The sequence below is a fragment of the Fundulus heteroclitus genome, chromosome 9 (genome assembly GCF_011125445.2).
Source record: "Fundulus heteroclitus isolate FHET01 chromosome 9, MU-UCD_Fhet_4.1, whole genome shotgun sequence".
NCBI lineage: Eukaryota > Metazoa > Chordata > Actinopteri > Cyprinodontiformes > Fundulidae > Fundulus > Fundulus heteroclitus.
In genome coordinates, this window is record NC_046369.1 from 23,843,652 (window position 1) to 23,863,610 (window position 19,959).

A 19,959-nucleotide genomic window follows, 5' to 3' on the forward strand; every position below is an offset into this window, starting at 1 on the left:
ATACGGAAAAGCAAGTTTAAATAGGTGGGTTTTCAGATGTGATTTAAAGTGCTGTGATGAGTTCTTGATGGTTTGGGGCAGTGAGTTCCAAAGTATGGGGGCAACAGCAGCAAAGGCTCGGTCCCCCCAGATCCGGTGTTTGGAGCAAACTTTATCAAAAACAGCAACCTCCTTGAAAGTTTTATGCAATGGGTTGGATTATTTTAAAACAAACAGTAGTAAAAATGCAGCCTTTATTACAGTTTGTGAACTGTTTTTCCACATCTCTAACAATTGTAAATCAGAAATCACTTAAATTAATTTATTTTGCTGCTTCCCATTGAAAATTAGTATGCTGTGAAAAGAGCTGGCCCAAGGAATAAGCAAACTAAGCCGTCGCTTGAGGGCTCCAAATCATCAGGGACCTCCCATAAATTTTGGAACTTTAACACAGACCATATATCTGATCTTTTTCTTTTACTGTTTGATTGTTGCATTGTTGGATCATAGTTACAATCTGATGCTACAAACTGAATCTTTTCTTTGTGTTTGAGCTTGACTTGTTCACACATACATCTCAGTAGATAGCCGACTATCTGTGATTGAGTTTAACCTCCGCCAGTTATACTTGGGGCCACCTCCATTATACCCCCAGATCTGCATCAAAACATTGCTAATGTTGGTAATGTTCTCTACAGGATGAGAGGCCCCCAGTCAAATTCCATTTGAGGTACCATACAACCTTGGGCAAGCCCTGATTGTGAAACTACTGGCTTGAAACAACAAAACGTCTCTGCGCAACGTGGCACAACGACAAAACAGTTACAAGTCAAGGTCTGGCTTGTTGCGTGTCTTACACTTTGACAAAAGGAACCAATTTTTTTTTAAATATAAAACAATCAATGTTAGGTTGTGCAGGATCGGCTAAAGGGACAAGGATATAATTGTTCTTAATATGTATCTAACACCTAAAATGGAAAGTGTCATAATGAATTGAAACAGAAAAAAATATAAATAAATACCTTAATTGATGCATGTTATAACCCTTTAGCACATAAACTAAGGACTATCTTTTGCGGTTGATTTATTTCCTTTGTTGAAACAGTTCTGTTTGGCAGCAAATTTGATACTGTTGGAAGGCTTGAACATTTCCACCTTGAATGGCCCAACATTTGTTCGGAAAATGTAGCAGAGTTGGGTATGTGGGTCACTTTAAAACTTTTCAAATCTTCCCCACCAATGTCAAACAGCTCGTTCTGCCACTGACTCTTCTGTGAACCAAGCAGCAGATTCCATGTGCACGGGAACCTGAACATGAGGACAGATATAATTTCCATTAATAATTTATTTATTGTGGATGTTGTTCGATGCCAAAACGCACAATTAAATAACACACCACTGACATTTAAATTACCAGGGACACATGTATTAATATAATGTATTATTTATCAAATTCACACATGTATAAATATTATGGAAGGTTTGATAAAGCTATTGGATAACGGTCCTCTTGGCCCTTAAAAAAAAGGCAGCATATCTATCCCCCCCATCCCAGATGTGTGGTTTTAAGCCGCTGTAAATTACTTAGGATTTCACTTTTAAGCTGTCAGTCTTGTTCAGACTCTTCTTGACACATAAAGGTCAAGCACTCGGCGACATCCTCAACATAGAGTTGAAATCAATGAAAAAAAAAGAACCCCCTCTTCAGTAGTGCTATATCGTCCCCTAGTGGCTACTTAATGTAGCGCAAGCCGTCCGACGGAGTCGTTGTGCAGCAGGCTGGTCCCTCAACGGCACCCGTAGGTGGTACAGCGAAGAAAGACGTGTACCTAATCTGACAGTGATGCGAGTGCTTACGCTTGGTCTCAGTTGTTTTCCCTTCGAGCGATAAGACACTAATGAATTCACAGGAGCATGCCATCAGACTTAAAGTTAGACTTCGGAGATTGTCAGCAATACCCTGCGATGGATAGCGAGACAGGCATGTTCTCTATCGACCAGGGAGGAGAGTGGGGTAAGAACGCCTGATTCTTTCTAGAAACACCCACACAAGCAAGCGGTTCGTAGAGACAGCTCGCCGCTGGAAGACAGCGGCATCCCACCGTAAAACGGCGAAATAAACACCACCTTCGCTGATTAAAAGCGGTCACCGCGGGAACGTTGAGGTTGTTGTTGTTGTAACGTTTTCCGGAGTTACTGTCAGTTAGCCAGTTAGCATTAGCATGCTGTGGACGCCGAGATGACGTAACATTGTCGGTTTTTATGTAAATATTCTAAAAGGCACGAGATTAAAAGGATTCATTGTTAATTATATAAAACTGTCAAATGTAAGAAATACTCCGCTGTCATCTTAGCTGCTGTGTTCAAGTTTGTTCCGCTTCTTTTGCTCATGTTTACATAGATTTCGTTTATTTATGCAACGTATGATAACAAGGGCTAATTGCTGCCATACTTTGGGTAATACAACAGTTTCATAATAAAATACATAAATACATAAATGTAATAATAAGGGTTCAATTGATGGTTCTTAAGCAATTTCACATTAACTAAGAAAACTACACTTTAAATGTTTTATTATTATTTATTATTATTATTATTATTATAGTTATTATTATTATTATTATTATTATTAATAATATTGTTAGAAAGAGCTGAATAACACTAAAATGTAACAATAATTCTAGATTTAAAGGGTCATTTTCGGTTCTGTCTCCTGATTCTTTCTTATATTAATCTGAATTTATCATTGTTGCAGAATGAGATGTGCTTTGACAGTAGCTTGATGCATTTAGCCTCTCATAGTAGTACTCTAATTTAGCTATTCACCATGTGGGATTGAGAAGTGTACATATTATTTTATTAGTTTAGACATCCATGTAAGATCTGGCTTTAGATTCATTTTGCAGACACCTCTGGTGCTGATTCTAATGTAAATGGTCATCAGGAAATCTGTTCAAGCAATTATCCCTGCGATAAAGTACCTGCTTTTTACCTTTTACAATTCCTGAACGGGTTTTTTTTCTACACAGCAAACATGACATGTCTTGAAAGTTTGTTGTTGTTTTTTTTTTTTTTTACTGTATTTTCCAATTTTCCACTCTTGACAATCTGCACACTGTGCGCTACTTTGGCCGGACCTAGAAACTGACTTGGTGCTTTATAATAATAAGAAAATAATCAGCATATCTAAACATTCTTTTAAATATGGTAACTAGGGTTGGACAATTCAATAACAATATATATTGATCGATAGACGTATATCGATGATAGAAAAAAAAAAGTCAATAAAACGTTAAATACAATAATAGTTTTCTTTCCTTTTGCATTCTAGCCTGTCTTGTAGCTTAATACTACATCCTCCCAACCAATCACAAACGCAGACCAAGGAACGCTCTGCCCCCTTCAAAGAGTTCAGAGAGCATTTGTTCTTTTTAATTTTTTAAAATACTTGCAGTTTTGGTAAAAAGTTGGTTGAATAAAGTGTTGAGTTTGAATTCAGTGTTTGTATATTCTGTATCTAAAAATAGGTTGCTAAGTAACAGCATAAAATGGCCAGGGCTGCACTTAAAATATATGTTTTGAATTTGTTGATAATTATCGATATCGAGCAAAATGATTTCTATTGTATCTATATGCTTTTTTCCCCTATATCGTCCAGCCCTAATGGTAACAGAGAGGAAGATAAAGTCACTTATATCACTGAGTCTTAAGAGCTGTGGAAAGTGAGAATTGTTTGGCATCCGGTAGCAAAAAGTAGTTTCCTTATGTGTTTGTACTTTGTGCAACAACGTCATAAATGTGATGGTATAAACTGAAATGATGTATTTGTAAACCGATGTCATCTGCTGCAGTTAGCACGGTGCCTTTCACATAAATGTTTTCACTGTCACTTTTTAACTCATGAATGGCTCATCTAAAAATCGTGCCATTGTCCTGTCATTGTCTGTCAGGCAGATCACATGTTAATCTCTGGGCTTTAGAAATATCGTGCTAGGGGCTAAACGTTTTCCTCGGTCGGGTCTGGCTTACATTCTGTTATCATAATCTCAGCCAGGGTGTCTAACACTTAGAAGTTTTGGAAATGAGTAGAGTGGCTAGACTCTTTCAGATATATCACTAAACCAATACCGCTCTGCAGTAATGGCCGTCATGCCCAATGAGATGTTGCACCTAAACATTAATATAAGGATAAGAGAGAAGGATAATGCAGATTAAAAAACATAGTTATTGCAATTATTTAAGCTCATATGTCTATTACGTGCAATGTGATGGTCACACACATGACAGCCTTCACAGAATCTCTGCTGCATGTCTTAGTAACCTTTAAACTGATTAAACAGTCGTATTAATCACATTTCTATGTCCTTCAAGGCACTTTTCTCTTGTATTTCCCAGATTGATTGGACATTGCGTAAAAGTTGGATTCTTGTCAATACTAGTGATCTGATAATTGAAGTTCCGTCAAATGTATCAATCTTAATATCAGCATCTATAGTTTATTATAATACTATTTTAATTAAAAAAAACACAATATTTATACTGTTTCAATTGTTACACAGACCTAAGCCTGTTCGATGAACTGGATAACCTGGGGGATGCGGATGAGCTGCTCGAGGCCCTCGAAAGCGGTGCCTATGTGAGTATCTCTAGAGTCGATCTAGTGATCAGGATGTATCTCTTTCAGTAATGTTTGTTTTATGAAACGTTAACAACAATTTACAAGCTCACAAAGATGATAGTGGCAGTTTTCCATAAAGTTTAAATTTGTTTTAAAAATATGTTTTTTGTGGGGGGGTCCCCAGGCAAACGGTGGTCATCATCTGGATTTTGATATCGACATTCCTCCTTGGAATGAAACGGACACAAGCAGCACCTGCACAGGTATGGAAAGCATTAGTCATGATTTGTTTGTCTTCAGTTTTCGTTTTAATGCAAAATTGTATAATTAGGTGGAGAATTAAGTAGAAACTAAATTTTTGCATTAGATAAAATTAGAGTAAATTTGTGCTACGATGAAAAGGAAAGATTTAGAGATGTTAGAGTTGCACAGTATATTGAATTCCACAGTATCTGCCTGATTTTTAACTTAGTATTTACTGTTTCATGATGTCTTTGTTGTATATTTTTGCTTTTACTTGAACTTTTATTGTTTTTTTATTCTCTTTTGTTGTTTTTTACATTTTTATGTTCAGCACTTTGGCCAGCGTTTGCTCCTTTTTAAAACTGTTTTATAATTGAAGTTGGCCTGGCATAGCATGACATGGAATATTAGAATATCAGAATTGCAAACGTTTGCTATGTTTTAATATGTCCAGGAATGCTTAGAGTGGTCACTCTCCTATTTTGTTTTTTTATAATGCTTTAACATTTGATCAATTCCTACCTCACTGTGAGAGCTTTAATATAAACAGATATAAGATATTCAAATTCAAAATATTCTTCTAGCCTTTTTGGTCATTATTTATACTAGGAGCAGATGTGACGCTGCTGTGTGAGAGAGCCGTCTCTGTAAAGACAAAATGATTACAAAGTTGATATTTTAAACTGTCTTTCGCATCTCATTTAGATTAGTGCGGTTAGCATGGCCAGTGTTGCTAAAACACCAGTCTATGTGGCTTTGTCCTAGAGAATGTAGATCTTTACCTTTACTCTCAGATTTCCAAAATGCTGCCAACATGTCCAAATCCAGCAATTTTTACGGCAGACACAGGTTGAGGGCGCAAAATGATAAAACCTATCAACTCTCCTGTTCTACGTTTAGCCTTCCTGGTATCTGCTGAAAGTCTCACTCTCTCTCGCCCTCTTGCTGCCTGACTAAATGTCAGACATATCTGGGCAGGTCGTATAAAAAACAGTTTACTTTTAAATAGCTTTGTACAACTTTATGATTTCTCTAGCTGCTTTAACAGGGGTGGTTGTAACAGGGAGAACAAAAGTTAACTATTACCCCTATCAACAACTTCCACACTGAAGACTGTTTTTGTTAAGACAAACATCAAGCTTTTCCAGTCACTGACTGTGCCAGTGCCTTAGATTTCAGTGGCCAAGATGCTAAAGCTTGCAGAAAGTAAAAGAAACATTGTGACAAAGGAATATAAAAAGAGAAGAGGAAAATGTGAGTTAACACTGACCAGTTTCATTATTGCCATATTTTCCGATTATGTTGCATTTACATGTGATAATTTCTTTCAGCCCCAAAAGGAAAAATAGTTTGGGGCAATATTTGGGACTTTGCTGCATGATTTTCTTTCCAGGTTATTGACTTGATTGTTTGTGTCCTTGTGCATCCAGATGGCGAGGTGAGTGTGGCCTCTCTGTCCCCTGCCCACACTCTGAGCTCCATCCCCTCTCCTGCTTCTGTGGACGCCCTGTCTCCCTCCTCCCTACATGTAAGAATCTGCCCTCAAAAGCTGGTCCTTCCCCGTTTCCTGCGTTTTGAATATGGATTTCTAATGCAAATTATTATTTTTTTTGCAATTGTTTTGGTTGTGAGCATTTCCATATGTACCCATCTTCGAATGCCGTTAGAACAAAGACAATTTCTTCCAGATGTGCGTCAAAATATTGGCAGTCGTTGTTTAAATTTAGGGAATAAAGCATACTTGGTTAAGAAACTTATTAATAAAATCCATAAACACCTTGTCAGTATAATAATGAGCTGTCTGTGTGAGCTGTGTGCCAACCACTCATTAAAGAAAAAAAGGTGCCGACAACTTCAGATTCATTAGCATAATTTAGCAGGCAGATGTTATCACAGTGTGTCAAAACAAGGGCATGGGTTACATCTTTTTTTTTTTTTTTTTTTTTTTTTTTAACCCAATAGTCAGCACACATTTGTCTACTAATTACCCTGACAATTCAAGGACGCACTTGTCAACTGTGAGCCTTTAAAAGCCACTCATATTTTATTAATGCGTGAGCTTGAGACACATTAGCTTAAAAGGATTTTATGCTTTGCGTCCTAGCCAAAGAGTCAAGCATGCTTAGCAGTAGAATAAGAATATTATATTTGCGCATATATACATCTGTTCAGTACCTAAACATGCTAGTTGCCCACATGATATAGAGCTCTCATGTTACGTCCGTTTCTCCATCCAGGATGAGGCCCTGTCCCCACAGTCGCAGCTTTCCCCAATTTCTATTTCATCCGAGTCCAGTGGCTTTTCTGAAATCTCTCCGCCACCCAAGAAGGCTGCAAAGAGGAGCACTCAGGGGACACGAGGTAGGGCCTTGTACACAAGATGAGCTACAAATGCTTTAGGGGGAAATAAGGACAAAGTTAAAGCAGATTACATTATTACACAATAAATACATAAAAAGAATAATAGAACAAATTTCAGCTACACAGGAGAAGAGAACAACATTGCATAGATAAGACCTAATAAAACAAAGTGATAAAATGTTTGATTTTTATCTGTAAGCTGCTGTAAAAAAATGTTTTCATTCTTGGTTTAAGGGTGCCAACAGTTTCTGCACCTCTCAGGTTGTCAGGGAGTTTGTTCCAAAGCTCAGGAGCAAAGAAAGTAAACGTGACTCCCGCTTATTTAGATCTGGTACAGGAAATATTGAGTAAAGTGTCTGATGACCCGAGGGGTCTAGATGGTTGATATGTGACAAGCAACTCAGAAATATGTGTCCATTACAGATTTAACAGTTGCCTTCAACACAATAAACCACAACATTCTGGCATCTCTCTTAGATAATTGTCGCTATCCAGGGTACTGCACTAGAGTGGTTGTGCCTAGCTGAAAGAAGTTTTAGTGTTGGACTAAATGTTTGCAGATCCTTCTCTGTTCCGGTGTTGTGTGGGGTCCCACAAGGCTCAAATGTTGGACCTCTGGTGCTTCCTCCGTATCTCCAGTCCCTTGGCTTCATTTTCAGAAAGCATATGATTGTTTTTCATTGTTATGTAGATTATACTGTATGCCAGATTTAAACAAAGGTCTGAGGAGTTAAAACCTACGAGGGCTGTTAACTGTCAATGAAAATAAGACCGAGGTGATGATTCTTATTCAGAATTTCAATGTCTATTGTAATGAATATGGATTTTAGATCAGTGAAGTAGTAAAATCCAGCTTTCTTTCACCTGAGGTAACTGGACAAAATAAAAAGCATCTTCAGAACAGTAATCTATGTATTTGTTATGATTTGATTACTTTAATTCTTAACACCTTGGAGATGGTAAGTCAACTTTATTGTGCCTTCGGTTGGTGCAAAACGCTGCTTTACGACTTTTAACTGGAAAATGGAAGTGATATTGGTCCTGTTTTATTCTCTCTGCATTGGTTGCCTGCACCTTTTGGAGTTTATTTCAAAACTTTTATGTTTGCTTTTAAGTCTTTATGTGGTCTTGCCCTTCCCTACCTCTCTGAGCTGCTGCACCTGCGCTCACCTTCTCAGTCACCCAGCTCAGCTGACCAGCTGTTGCTGGAGGTGCCAAGGACACTGCAATGCTCAGGGGAGATCAGGCTTTTGTTGTTGCAAATTAGAAAAGCTTCTTCCCATGACATTTTTTAAATCCACTTTACTTGGATTTTATTTCTACTTTTAATTGTTTGATTTGTTTTAAATTCTAATGTTTAGTTTGTTTATTTTAATCATTCTTTTTGCCATGCCCTGTGCTTTAAGCCAGGGCCCATCCACTTATCAGTATTATGTACATACTGTAAGAAATTGTGGTAACACAGAAATAGAAGTTGTTTTATTAGCTTATGGTAAAAGAAGCTGCAATGCTACATAACCAGAGTGTGGGAGGCATGTGGATATTTAGCGCCTTGAGGAACCCCACATCTGAGCTTTGGTCAGTTAATATTTACCAAACGGCACAAAGAACTCTGTCTGCCGAGAACAATCTTTTCCAGTTTTTTAATTTATTACAAGATAATACTTGCTGTTTCTAGACACTAAGTAGATTTTGATCCACCAATTAAAACACAGCAGAAATATCCAGTAACACCCAGAACAAAAGTTTTCCATGCACTGCTGTTGACATGCAAGACAGCTTCTATTGCCAACATGGTTCTTTTAACCTTAAATCCACCAAAGTTTAAAAAGTTTTTGTAAATGTCTTGTTACAAAACCATTCTAGCATTTTGACTGTCAAAAAAGAAGTTTTAACTGTTAATGTAAATATCCTAGCCTATGCTAAATCCAGTCTTTTTTTCACCCCCAAACCCTCATATATATCACAGCTAAACCTGCTCAGCCTGCAAAGAGGCCAATTCAGATAGGCCCAAAGGTCTCCATCCAGCCCAAACCGCTGATTGCAGCCATGCCTTTGGGTCCTGCAGCAGCTCCTTTGCAGGCCAAGACCATCATCATCCAGCCCCTGCAGACCACTGTGCTGCCTGTGGTCAAACCGGCTCCGGTAAACATCCAACCAGCGCCCCCACCAGGTCAGTGCTTGCACCGTATAAAAACTTGAATCGTTCTATTTTTTTGACATAAAAACTGGAATCACTCTATTTTTATTTTATTTATTTTTTTGCATTGGAATGTAAAACTTTACAGAGAAGATTTTATATCTTGCTATATTTTAGAGACTGATTATATTTATTGTTTTCCTTTCCCCGTTAATTTGGTTTATACTAACGTAGTATTTCAACAGAGCCAGCAGATGGCACTTTAATCTCAGTTTTTTCCTCATCAGGAAATCTTCAGTGAATCTGATTTTCAGGTCTTGAATAAAAGTGATGCAGAAATTTGACGCACAATCTGCTGGGACATTCAGCCATTGTGAACATAGAAGCAAAATTCTAAACATGCTAGCAAGAATCTGCGTATCAGCTGATGTTTGTGGTTTTCATTAAAGTCATCAAGGTTGTTTTGTGCTTTTGCTGGCCTTGATTAGGGGTCTTACATCAGCACCACGAAGGCCAGTGTAAATAATGATGTCACTGCATGGAGATCAACTGGGTGGGGTGGCTGACCTCTGTTAAAGTGCATTTGAACCTCTGGCCTGTTTTCCGGGTGTTGGCCGATATGGCAAGTGGTTCAGGATGAGACATCCAAGAGCAAACCTCAAGATTGATATCCAACATTAAGTGTTTAAAAATCTGGTTTGTGTTTACAGGTGGGCAGCACAGCTTCAATTAAAGAATAAATAAATAGATGTGTTACATAGAGTCTGATCTGAGCAGTTATTTGTCCTTAAAGAACGAGCAAACAGGTGTACTGGTCGCTTCCCTTTTTATTCCAGCCTTGTAAATTCCTCCCACAGATGGTGAACTTGGCCAGAGGAAAAAAATGCCGGCAGATCACAGATTTGTTGGAAATTCTAGCAAACGCTTTCATGTGATTAGCACTGACAGCATTAAAGATGGAAGATTGTCGGGTCTGTTTGAGTAAGCGTTGCTTCCACTATCTCACTTAAACGTGTAAGGCTCACCGACGAGCAGGACATTAGTGGACACAGATATTACTCTGTTTTTGGTCCTTAATTCCTTTTTTGGGCCCTAAATTGTGGGCACGTGTTTGTGTGAGTTCAAGAACATAACTCATGAACCTCTCAGTTTGGAATGTGGACGTTCAACTCCACAGGTCAGTATGCCAAATATCTTCACCACCTGTACTACAAGCACACAGAGGCAAGGGCTAGGCCCCCAGAGGCTGATAGGTTTTGGAGGGACTTGGGCTGTACCGTTTGCAGGAGGAGAGGCTCTTTAAGCAGTGAACTGATTCAGCATCTGACAATGGAGGTTGAAAATGTCTCTCATGCAGAGGAGGTTTGCAAACCAATCAGATTGTTGGAATTCCTAAATAAGACACTAAACAATTCACTACAGTCATAACACCATCAGTTTCCTCTCCCTAGAAAGTAAAACATTTTTGGCCATGAATTGCTGTAACAATATCTAGTTTCATTATTTATTTTTCATTGCTCAAACTCTCAACCAAGTGTCAAAAAATTATTTGAGTCCCATATTATTGATATCAAGTTATTATTGATATTAAGTGCCTGACTTAACTAAACTTTTAGGTCCCGAATCCAAAGTGTTAGGTAGCGAGATATGTTTAGCAAAGCTAGCTTTCTTTTTTTTAAATCTGTGCCTCTTTTCCTGTGCATTACTTGCAACACTTTATCAGAGCCTCTTCACAGTGTTTTGTTGATCTGCTTATTCTCCGAGTTTCTTAATATTGCAAATGTTTTTCCGTCTTTCAAAGACGATCTTGTCCATGTTGAAAAAGAGACTGTGTTGCCGGCTGCTGCTTCCTGCTGCAACACTGGTCAATAGTGTTTTGGACATAGAAATCAAAGTTAAGTTTATGAATCAACTGGATCTGTGAGGTTTGTTCGCACAACATTAACTGGAGCCGCATTAAAATATGTCGGCCTTACTACAGGTAATTTTAAAGAGAAAGAAAAGTTTGTAGCCATAACCCAACACTTCTGCTCAGTCAAACGTCTGAGTTTGTGAACATAAAACAGGGATTTTTATAAGTTGAATGTAGTACCAGGCTTGGACGATATTAGATATTTATTATTGGCAAATGCCTAATATTAAATGACAGAACTGATGTATCCACAGCGTGATGTATTAGTGCAGTCTAGCAGACAACGAAGCAACGGTTTAATTAAGATAAAGACATTGTTAGACTAAAATAGACCTCCTAGAAACGAGCTCTGATATTAATCTTAAACCTCCAATGTTACAGAACAGATTTGATTAATGTAAGCCTTTTTTTAAAGTTTATAGGGTAATGGGAATCTAAGGATGTGCTCTTATTTGCTGCTCCGTTCAGTGTAGGTCTACTCACAACGCTCACAACCGTGTGTGTGATCTGTTGCTGATGATTTAGTCCAGGAACACACCTGCTGACACAGTCAAAGGCACGGGGCCAAGCTTCAGAGTCATCTACAAGCAGCTGCAGAAAATTGTTGCATGCTTTTAATCTCAGCAACACTGTTAGAAGTAGACTACGTATTATCAGAGGCACACAAAGTTAAGCTAGTCGTGAAGACGAAACATCCCAACCCGCCTGGTTTAGCGGTGTGGACTAATCACCATTTACCAAATTCGATGTCATACTCACCTGTACGTGTAATCACGATGTGTTGGTTGTAGAGTAAGCGTGTGATTACAGTAAAGCTTGTAATTTTGTCAAATTAAAAAAAGCGCACGTCCTCTGTCTTTCACCCAGGTCATCCTATTGTGTTGTCTCAGCCGAGCCAGCTACTCCAGATCCAGACACCACAGGCCGTCTCCGCTAATGTGGTCGGTGTGCCGGCACTCAGCCAGGACAAGCCTGTTCCGGTAGCCGCCCCCCCACTGGTCTCAGTCGTGCTTCGAAGCCCTTCCTCAGACGACGACGTAAGTCAGCTAACACTGAGATGTCAGCACGCAGGAAAGGTACCTGGCATGAGAGCTGATACGCTCAAAATGAAACGCAGAGGTGCCGGAGACAAAGGATGGATACCTTTGCTGTCAATAGCATGGTTTGCATTGGCTACAACTAGTCAAAGTCCTAAACTTTCACATGCGGTTCAAGGAACTGCTGCTCCACTTTAACAAGCATCTCCCATGCCTAAAGAAAGCTGGGGGGGGGGTGGATTTTATGATCACATTCCCATTACATTAGCCTCCACAACTAACTCAAACATGGTTAAATAGTTCTTGGTTTACCGGCATTGTATCAGGTTAACTTCTTTCAATGCCTTAAATTTTTTTTAAATAAAAGTGCTAATTTATAAAGCTAATATGGAGCACTTTGAAAGCTCAGGTGCATGCAGAGTCTGAGTATAACAAAGACCAACCACCTGGTGTGATCGGCCAAACAAAAATGGTAAGACATTACGTCTGAGTTTGTGCATTTAAGATGCACACATGGCTCCATTTAAAATCACTGGCTGGCCTGTCTCCAGTGGATCAGTGTGTCTCTTGTCACGTTTCTCATTCAGATAGCTCCCACGCCAGCAAGGTTAAAGGTTGACATTTAAAGTTGACTTTCTGCATATATATATATATATATATATATATATATATATATATATATATATATAATATATAGCCCTTAGCTGTTGCTTATGTATAGGCATGCAAGGGCATGCTCATATGCGCTTTCTTGCAGCTGCACAGGATTACAGTTTGCACGAAAATGCTCAGTCTCTCTCTATACAACGTATGACGTATGGCTGTCAAGCTCACACTGGATGGATCGAGTCCAACCCAAACTCATTCTATGTGACCCTTTTCTTGTATTTACATTAATTTTCGAAGAACCATTAACTTTTAAGTTGTGTTTAGAATACGAAAATAAAGTGCTGATGGAAATGCAGTTTTTTTTCAATGTTAATGATGTGTTTTTCCACATGGCTGGACAAGATTTATTGCATTTCATGGACCATGCATGTCAGAGTTGACACTAATGACTACGGACCAGGGCTGTTGTATTATTTTAAGGCCTTGATATAAAACTTTTTTTTTTTCCTTTGTCATAAAAAGAAGCACAGAAGCAAAAAATTAAATGTTCAAACAAAATTGTGTAAACCTGCTAATGAATTTTGTTTGTTGGTTGATTTTAGCCTTTTTGTAAAACAGAGAAGACTTTCTTAGCCGTAGTTTGAAAACCTAATTCCATTGGGGTTTAATTCCTTTATTTTCCAGTATGAAAAGTGCATTGGCTGTTATTTTAAGAAACTTTTTACAACTTATATCAGCAGATTTAGGGAATGAGACCATTTATTTAAAATAAAAAATTTTGAAAGGGTTTGAATATACTGGAGCAGAATTAGTTAATTAAATTAATGTTAATGACGTTTAATTGAATTCATCTCACACTAATAAAAAAAGTTCCTATATTTCGTTAACTAGAAATTTTGTGAAATTTTTATATTTGACAATATTTGAGGTGCTACGATTAGTGCCCCCTTAAATAATTAGCATAAAATAATTGCAACTTTGTGTGCAATAAATGTATGGTTTCTTTTTTTAACGAATAATTTAGCCTTTTATTTTGGTAAAAGCATGTATGCATGCAATTTTAGAAATGGCATCAATCAAAAATGTAAAAATTAAAAGATAGGGGTGCACCGATCAATTGGACTGTTTCTCTTCATCGGTTCTTGTCAGGGATCGGGAGGCCAGATGCTGAAGGTTTTTTTTTTTTTTCTTTCCGGTATTCATGAAATGCATAAAAACTAAGAACTTCCACCAAGTTTTGACCAACGAACACGTTAACTAATGAAATGTACTTTCTTTGTGCGTTTTCTGAGTTTAATAAACTGAGACAAATGCTCGGATGGATAAATTGCAGTCATTTTATGATGCCTTCATTTTTTGTTGGATTCAGATCTACAACCTTCATTATTGCACGTTTCTTCTCCTGTGTTAAAGTCATCAGAAATGAAAAACAGATTACGTTAATATTCGAATTGGCAGGTCAGACCTCAGAGAGAACCCGAACTCGCTATCAGCCAGGAAAGGCCTGATTGTTGCATCCCTTTTCAAAACAACTGGAACTGTGACCAACAAATCTGGACGAACACCCGTGTTTATTTTGCCAACAGTGAGGAGGTTGCTAAGTTGCAATATTGTGTGTTTTATTTCATTGTCAGGTAATACTACTGCAATAAAAAATGTATTTATTTGAACACTTTTTAAATAACTTTACTAGGGGTGTTAATAAGTGTGGAGGGTGCTGTAAATCGTTTATGGAATAAGTGACTTGGTCATTAGGCTTTAATGGAGCCGAAAACAATCGGCTCCATTAAAGTGACGATCGCTATTTTCTCGCTGCCTTGCTTGCTACTTTGCCAACAAGTGTAGCTTAAATTGCTGCATTACTGGACGGGTGGATTGACGTAATTGTGTCAAAGGGAAGAAAGACGCAGACAATATGTCTCCCACAATGTAGATTAGACATTCATTTCGCAACGCTTCAACATTTTCTGGGATTTTCTACTTTTTTCCTCCTGGTTTTTTGTTATTAAAGTTTTACTTGTCAGCATCACTTTCCCTTTGTTCTTAAGCTTTTTTTTTTTTTTTTTTTTATTCTTTATTATTTATTCTTTGGTCTGACCTTTAGTGAGCTTGTTCTTCCACCACTTCTTGTTAGCAGAACTGCCATATTTATTGTCCCTTCTAACAAAACTTGGCAATAAAATGCAGGGAGAAAGCCGTAAATTAAATAGGAAATTTAAATAGCTTTTAACACAAAAACAGTTTATCACGTTAAAGAATGAGACCAAATATAACAGAAAAACTTAACCGGATCGCCCCCTATTATTATCACTGTATAAAGCTGACATGTGGGACTGCTGCATGAGAAGGGGAATACCTTCAGCTATGACCTAATGCCGCAATTTCTTTTTGTTTCATTCGTCTGGGCAATTCATCTTGAGCCTAACAATGTTGGAAATTGTCCGGTTATTGTGGGTATAATCAAGTGTGGAGACACACTTTTCCTGCCAAATCTAGAGAGCGGTGTGAAGGAATTTCAGACCTCGGAGGCCAAAATAAATACCCCCCCACCCACTACCCACAATTTGTGAAGGTAGGGTCAATACTATTTACAACGTGGGATTAAAAGAGAGGCTCTGAGCTCTGGGATTCCCTGAGGAGGGCAGGAAGCTGACTGATTTTGTTAATTCCTAAGGGAAAGTCCTGAAAGTTCATTACATAAGATGTTATATTTAAAAAGCATTTTAAAGTTTAACAAAACAGTGCTTCTTTTTTTTATATAAAAAATATGTCAAAGGTCTCAGCTGGTGGCCATTTAAACAAATGCAGTGGATGTTCGGAGAGCCCCGTTCACGCTGTGTGAGAGGGCCGGCTTTGCTTGCGTCCCCCACAGCTGCGCTCACTCACTTCAGCTTGGCTGCCTGTTGAATTAGTAAATAACTCTTAAACATGACATGCATGAGCCAGGTGCTGCTGCGAGCTGCGTCTTCAGCGAGCCCATGGTTGTCACTGCTCCTGTTTTCTTTCTTTCCCAGTACTGTATTTTGGCCTCTGCGGCTGGGTGTTAAAACGGCTGCTAATGATTACACGCTTCAGACAGGTGGTACGCCGGACGAGGCCCTTTGCGACAGCTGTAAACAGCCATCAGGGGATCGGGTCAGTGTAATGTAATGGGCTGCTACGCAACCAAGGATTACACTGTGTGGGCTTCAGCCATTTGGGGGTTCTAGACAAACAGGAAAAAAAAGTTCCAGATTGAAACTAGAGGTGGAAAAAATTAAATCCTCCCATCAGTGGGAACGGCGATGGCCTAAGAGGGTGTTGAGCAATCTACGGTTAATGAAGTAAGGTTTAAACTTTGTTCTTAATATAACCATCCATTTGACAACAAACCTGAAATTTAACTTGTTTGCATCATAAGACTTCCAAATATAAGAAACCTAAATTTAAATCTGAGCGTTATTGAAACATATCAAGTTATTCCAATTATTTAATTGATTTTATTGATTCTTAAGAATACTTGTTTTAAGGGTAAAATAGCAGTCTTTCTCTGTATCACTGCATTTCTACAAATATAGTAAAAAATCCTTGGAAGTTATTGGTCAGATGTGCATTCACAAATAAAGCCATTCCAAATAAATAATGTTTGAGAGGAAAGTAGCTGTAATTTACTGTTAAGTGTGTGATTGTTGAATAATTCGTTGTTGTGCCTGTAGAGCAGCGTTCTAAAGGAGCCGTTCTGTTGTGAACGATTGTTATTTTTCATAAGCGCCACCGTCACGCTGTGTGTTTGTTCAAGTTAAAATGTTTTACTGTTTTCAAATGTTCTTTTTTGTTTCTACACTATCCCTACTTGCTTTTATTCTGTTTTATTTTCCTATATTTTAATCATGTAAAGCACTTTGCATTGTCTCTGTACTGAATTGTGCTATATAAATAAATTTGCCTTGCCTTGCCTTGCCTTGAGGGAGCGGTTTGTATTGCACAGTCCTCCACAATGAAATGGTTTCACTTGTATTTTAAAACAAAAAGTGATTACAGAGACACTATGCTGTAATTTTGTCTTTACTTTCTTATATTAGGTAACTATTGGTAAGTGGATTAGAGCGTGTAACACAGTTAGAGTTGTTATGCTTGTCTTCGCTGTGAGATTTCCAAAAGGTTGACAACATTTCCAAATGCATTATATCCCACAATGGACTGATTTAGACTTTCTAAGGGATAAATCATAACTTTCCTGTAATACGTTCAGCTTGTCGAAACAGCCAGTAGCTTCCCTTCTAGAAGCTTTAGTCTTTCCTCTGACTTGTTTGTTAAACATCTCAGTAAAACTGATTTTGAGTCTTCTTCCTTCAGTAACAGCTTCCACACGGAAGAGTGTTTTTGTTTTTAGTGGGACTTATTAATACTTAGTAAAAAAAAAACATTGGATTTTCAGTTTCCAACACAAGCAACAGTCATTGCCTGTCAAGTGTAAAACGGTCCAGTTGTGGTCACAAGCTGAAAGATCAATCGTGGTGTCTCTCTTTTCTCTTCTGAATGACCCTTGAAATGCTGAAAAAAAAGGGAGCTCCAACAACACTCAATGGGAGCCAGGCATGCTGGGAACTGTTGTTTCACTCTTGACGGCTCTTCCTTTTTTTTTTTTCTTCACCTGCATCCGTCTGTTGAAAAGTTGTTGAATGGGCATTGCTCCATTGAGAGACAAATGAATCATTTACACACACAGGCCTGTTCAGGGGAATGTTTGCTATCTGCAGTCGGCCACTGTAAACGACCGCATTTCCAAGCACATCACTGTTCTTGTTAACCTTTCCCACTGCCACAAAAACACAGCTTGAACCTGCATTGGTGTTAACCTCTTCACGATTCAAAGGCGCTTTATTGAAACATGCCACTTTCTGTCTCAAATTCTTTTCGCCGTCCTCATTGTTGAGTCAATATAAAGCTCCCCCCGCTCCCCTGGTAACCGCTTACTCGTAGTTTTCCCAGGCTGGGGCCGGTGGCACGGCTCCCAGTTTTGGGCTAAGAGACAGAGGAGTTTCTCAGGAGACAGAACACAAATACAGCGATCCAAATAACTTAATCACCAGCGGGACCATAAGGCCTGTGTTCACAAAGGCTCTCCCTGGGGAAGGTGATTGGGTTGAAAAAATTTAAACTGGTATAGGACAGGTATTCTCTAAGTTAATTTATGCGCCATATAGGTTTGCATTCACTGACTAGATCTCGCCTCCCTTTTCATGAATGTGATGTGGAGAGATTTGCAAGGCATGGTTTAATACATATTTATTCATCAGTTTGTTTTCATGCACTGCATATTATGTGTTTACGGCAATGTGAAAGAAACCTTTGCGTTAGCTAACTGTGTGCGCACAGACACCGACCTATAGGATGGCTACGTTCCCTTTGTGTTTACGTGTCTTGGATGTGAACCCAACCCTCACAGAGCGACTCCCTACATAAACACGTTCCCCCTCGAGTTTAGAACCGAGTCATCATCGCGAGGGATCTCTTGACCTCGGAGAATCTGTTATAAACACCATCGGTTCAAAGCACAAATGAGTGCACTTTAGGGCCGTCTGTTGCACTGTTAAGGCCGGGGGTTTGTTTTAGAGGGGGTCCTCAACACATCTTGAACACGTGTGTTTAATATTATTTGACTCTGATAAATGAAGATAAAAGCAGAAGTCCCTCAACCTCTGTGGGTTGGCTTTTGTTTTTTACTGTCAACTGCGTCTTCATCCAGTACTTTCTATTTAAATATCGAGTTGAGACATTTGGGCTTTTTACATCTCTTGCAGTATTCCCAGCTGGTGTTTTTTTTTTGTATATCATGTCCTGAGTCAGTATTCGAGCCTACGCTGGAGCTCTTATTTGATATGAAAAGGTCATAAATATCCATGGTAAAATGGCGGGCTTATGCCAGTATAATGTTGTTGTTTCTTTTGGATTGTCAAAATCCAAGTACTAAATGACACAATATTGCACATAATTGTGCAGGACCAGGTTCACTACAAGCCCGGTCAGATGGGAGCAAAATGTAACTTTTTAGTATGCATGCATGCATATGTGCAGGAAAAATCCCTCATTCTGATCGATCTAACCTTCTGTGAAACACGGTGGTGGCAGTAGCATCATGTGTTTGTTTTTGTTAGTTTTTTTCCACAGGAATCTGGTTAGAGCTTATAGGAAAATACATGAAGCTAAAACATGGCTATTGTTGAGGAAAAACCTGGTTTTTGACTGCAAAATACTCAAAACATGACATACAGCCAGATCTGGTATAGAAGGGTTTTTAGATCAGATCTTATAAATGTGTTAGAAAAGTCCAGACTTCAATTTAATTTACAGTCTTTGGCAAGATGTTCCCTGAATCCCCCCCCCCCCTCTCAAAATGAGAAATGCATAAACAAAAGTTGTAAACGTGTTTTTTTCCTGTCTTTATTGGGTTCTCCTTTCAGTCCAAGCTGTCCCAGAAGCAGCAACGCATGATAAAGAACAGGGAGTCGGCCTCGCTCTCTCGCAAAAAGAAGAAGGAGTATCTGCTGTCGCTGGAAGCTCGTCTGAAAGTGGCGCTGACCGAGAACGAGGCGCTCAAGTGTGAGAACGGCAACCTGAAGAAGCAGCTGGAAGGCCTGCTGAGTGAGGTGAGAGGCGAGATGGTGTGCTGAATTTCTAAAAGTTCAACATATATTTATGTTAAAAAAAAAAGCGAAGGAACCAATTTACGTCATGTTTGCTCTTTGTTGTTGCAGAACTGTGTACTGAAAGCAACAGCACCCAAGAGGAGAGCTGTGTGCCTGATGGCGGTCCTGGTGTTTCTGGTGCTTAACGTAGGGCCAACGAGGTGAGGGCCGGCCCGTCGACATCTGCGCTCCCTTCTACTGCGCTCCGCAGTAATTCGGTTTGGTGGCTGAAGTTTTGTTAGAAACTAAAGGAGAGCAGATGATGGCAGATGATGGCGGATACTGTTGGCGAACCGCTGCTCACTGTAGCATTGTTAAATGAACGTGTCTTTTGATTACTGAGGAGGAAACCGACCGGGAAGCCCCATGACTCACTGTGAGATTCTCCCTCA

At 38.9% G+C, this 19,959-nt stretch overlaps 1 protein-coding gene across 1 annotated transcript in view; it reads left to right on the forward strand.

Moving 5' to 3' along the window:
- The first annotated feature begins 1,766 nt into the window (after window positions 1-1,766).
- The window catches only part of atf6 (activating transcription factor 6), a 51,518-nt gene continuing 33,325 nt past the window's right edge, over window positions 1,767-19,959 (forward strand). Inside the window, exons 1-9 of the mRNA XM_036141279.1 lie at window positions 1,767-1,993; window positions 4,539-4,615; window positions 4,782-4,860; window positions 6,271-6,368; window positions 7,078-7,201; window positions 9,171-9,374; window positions 12,121-12,290; window positions 19,343-19,528; window positions 19,637-19,728. Coding sequence (XP_035997172.1) covers window positions 1,894-1,993; window positions 4,539-4,615; window positions 4,782-4,860; window positions 6,271-6,368; window positions 7,078-7,201; window positions 9,171-9,374; window positions 12,121-12,290; window positions 19,343-19,528; window positions 19,637-19,728 — 1,130 coding nt within the window. The 5' untranslated portion in view covers window positions 1,767-1,893. The remainder of the gene's footprint in view (window positions 1,994-4,538; window positions 4,616-4,781; window positions 4,861-6,270; window positions 6,369-7,077; window positions 7,202-9,170; window positions 9,375-12,120; window positions 12,291-19,342; window positions 19,529-19,636; window positions 19,729-19,959) is intronic.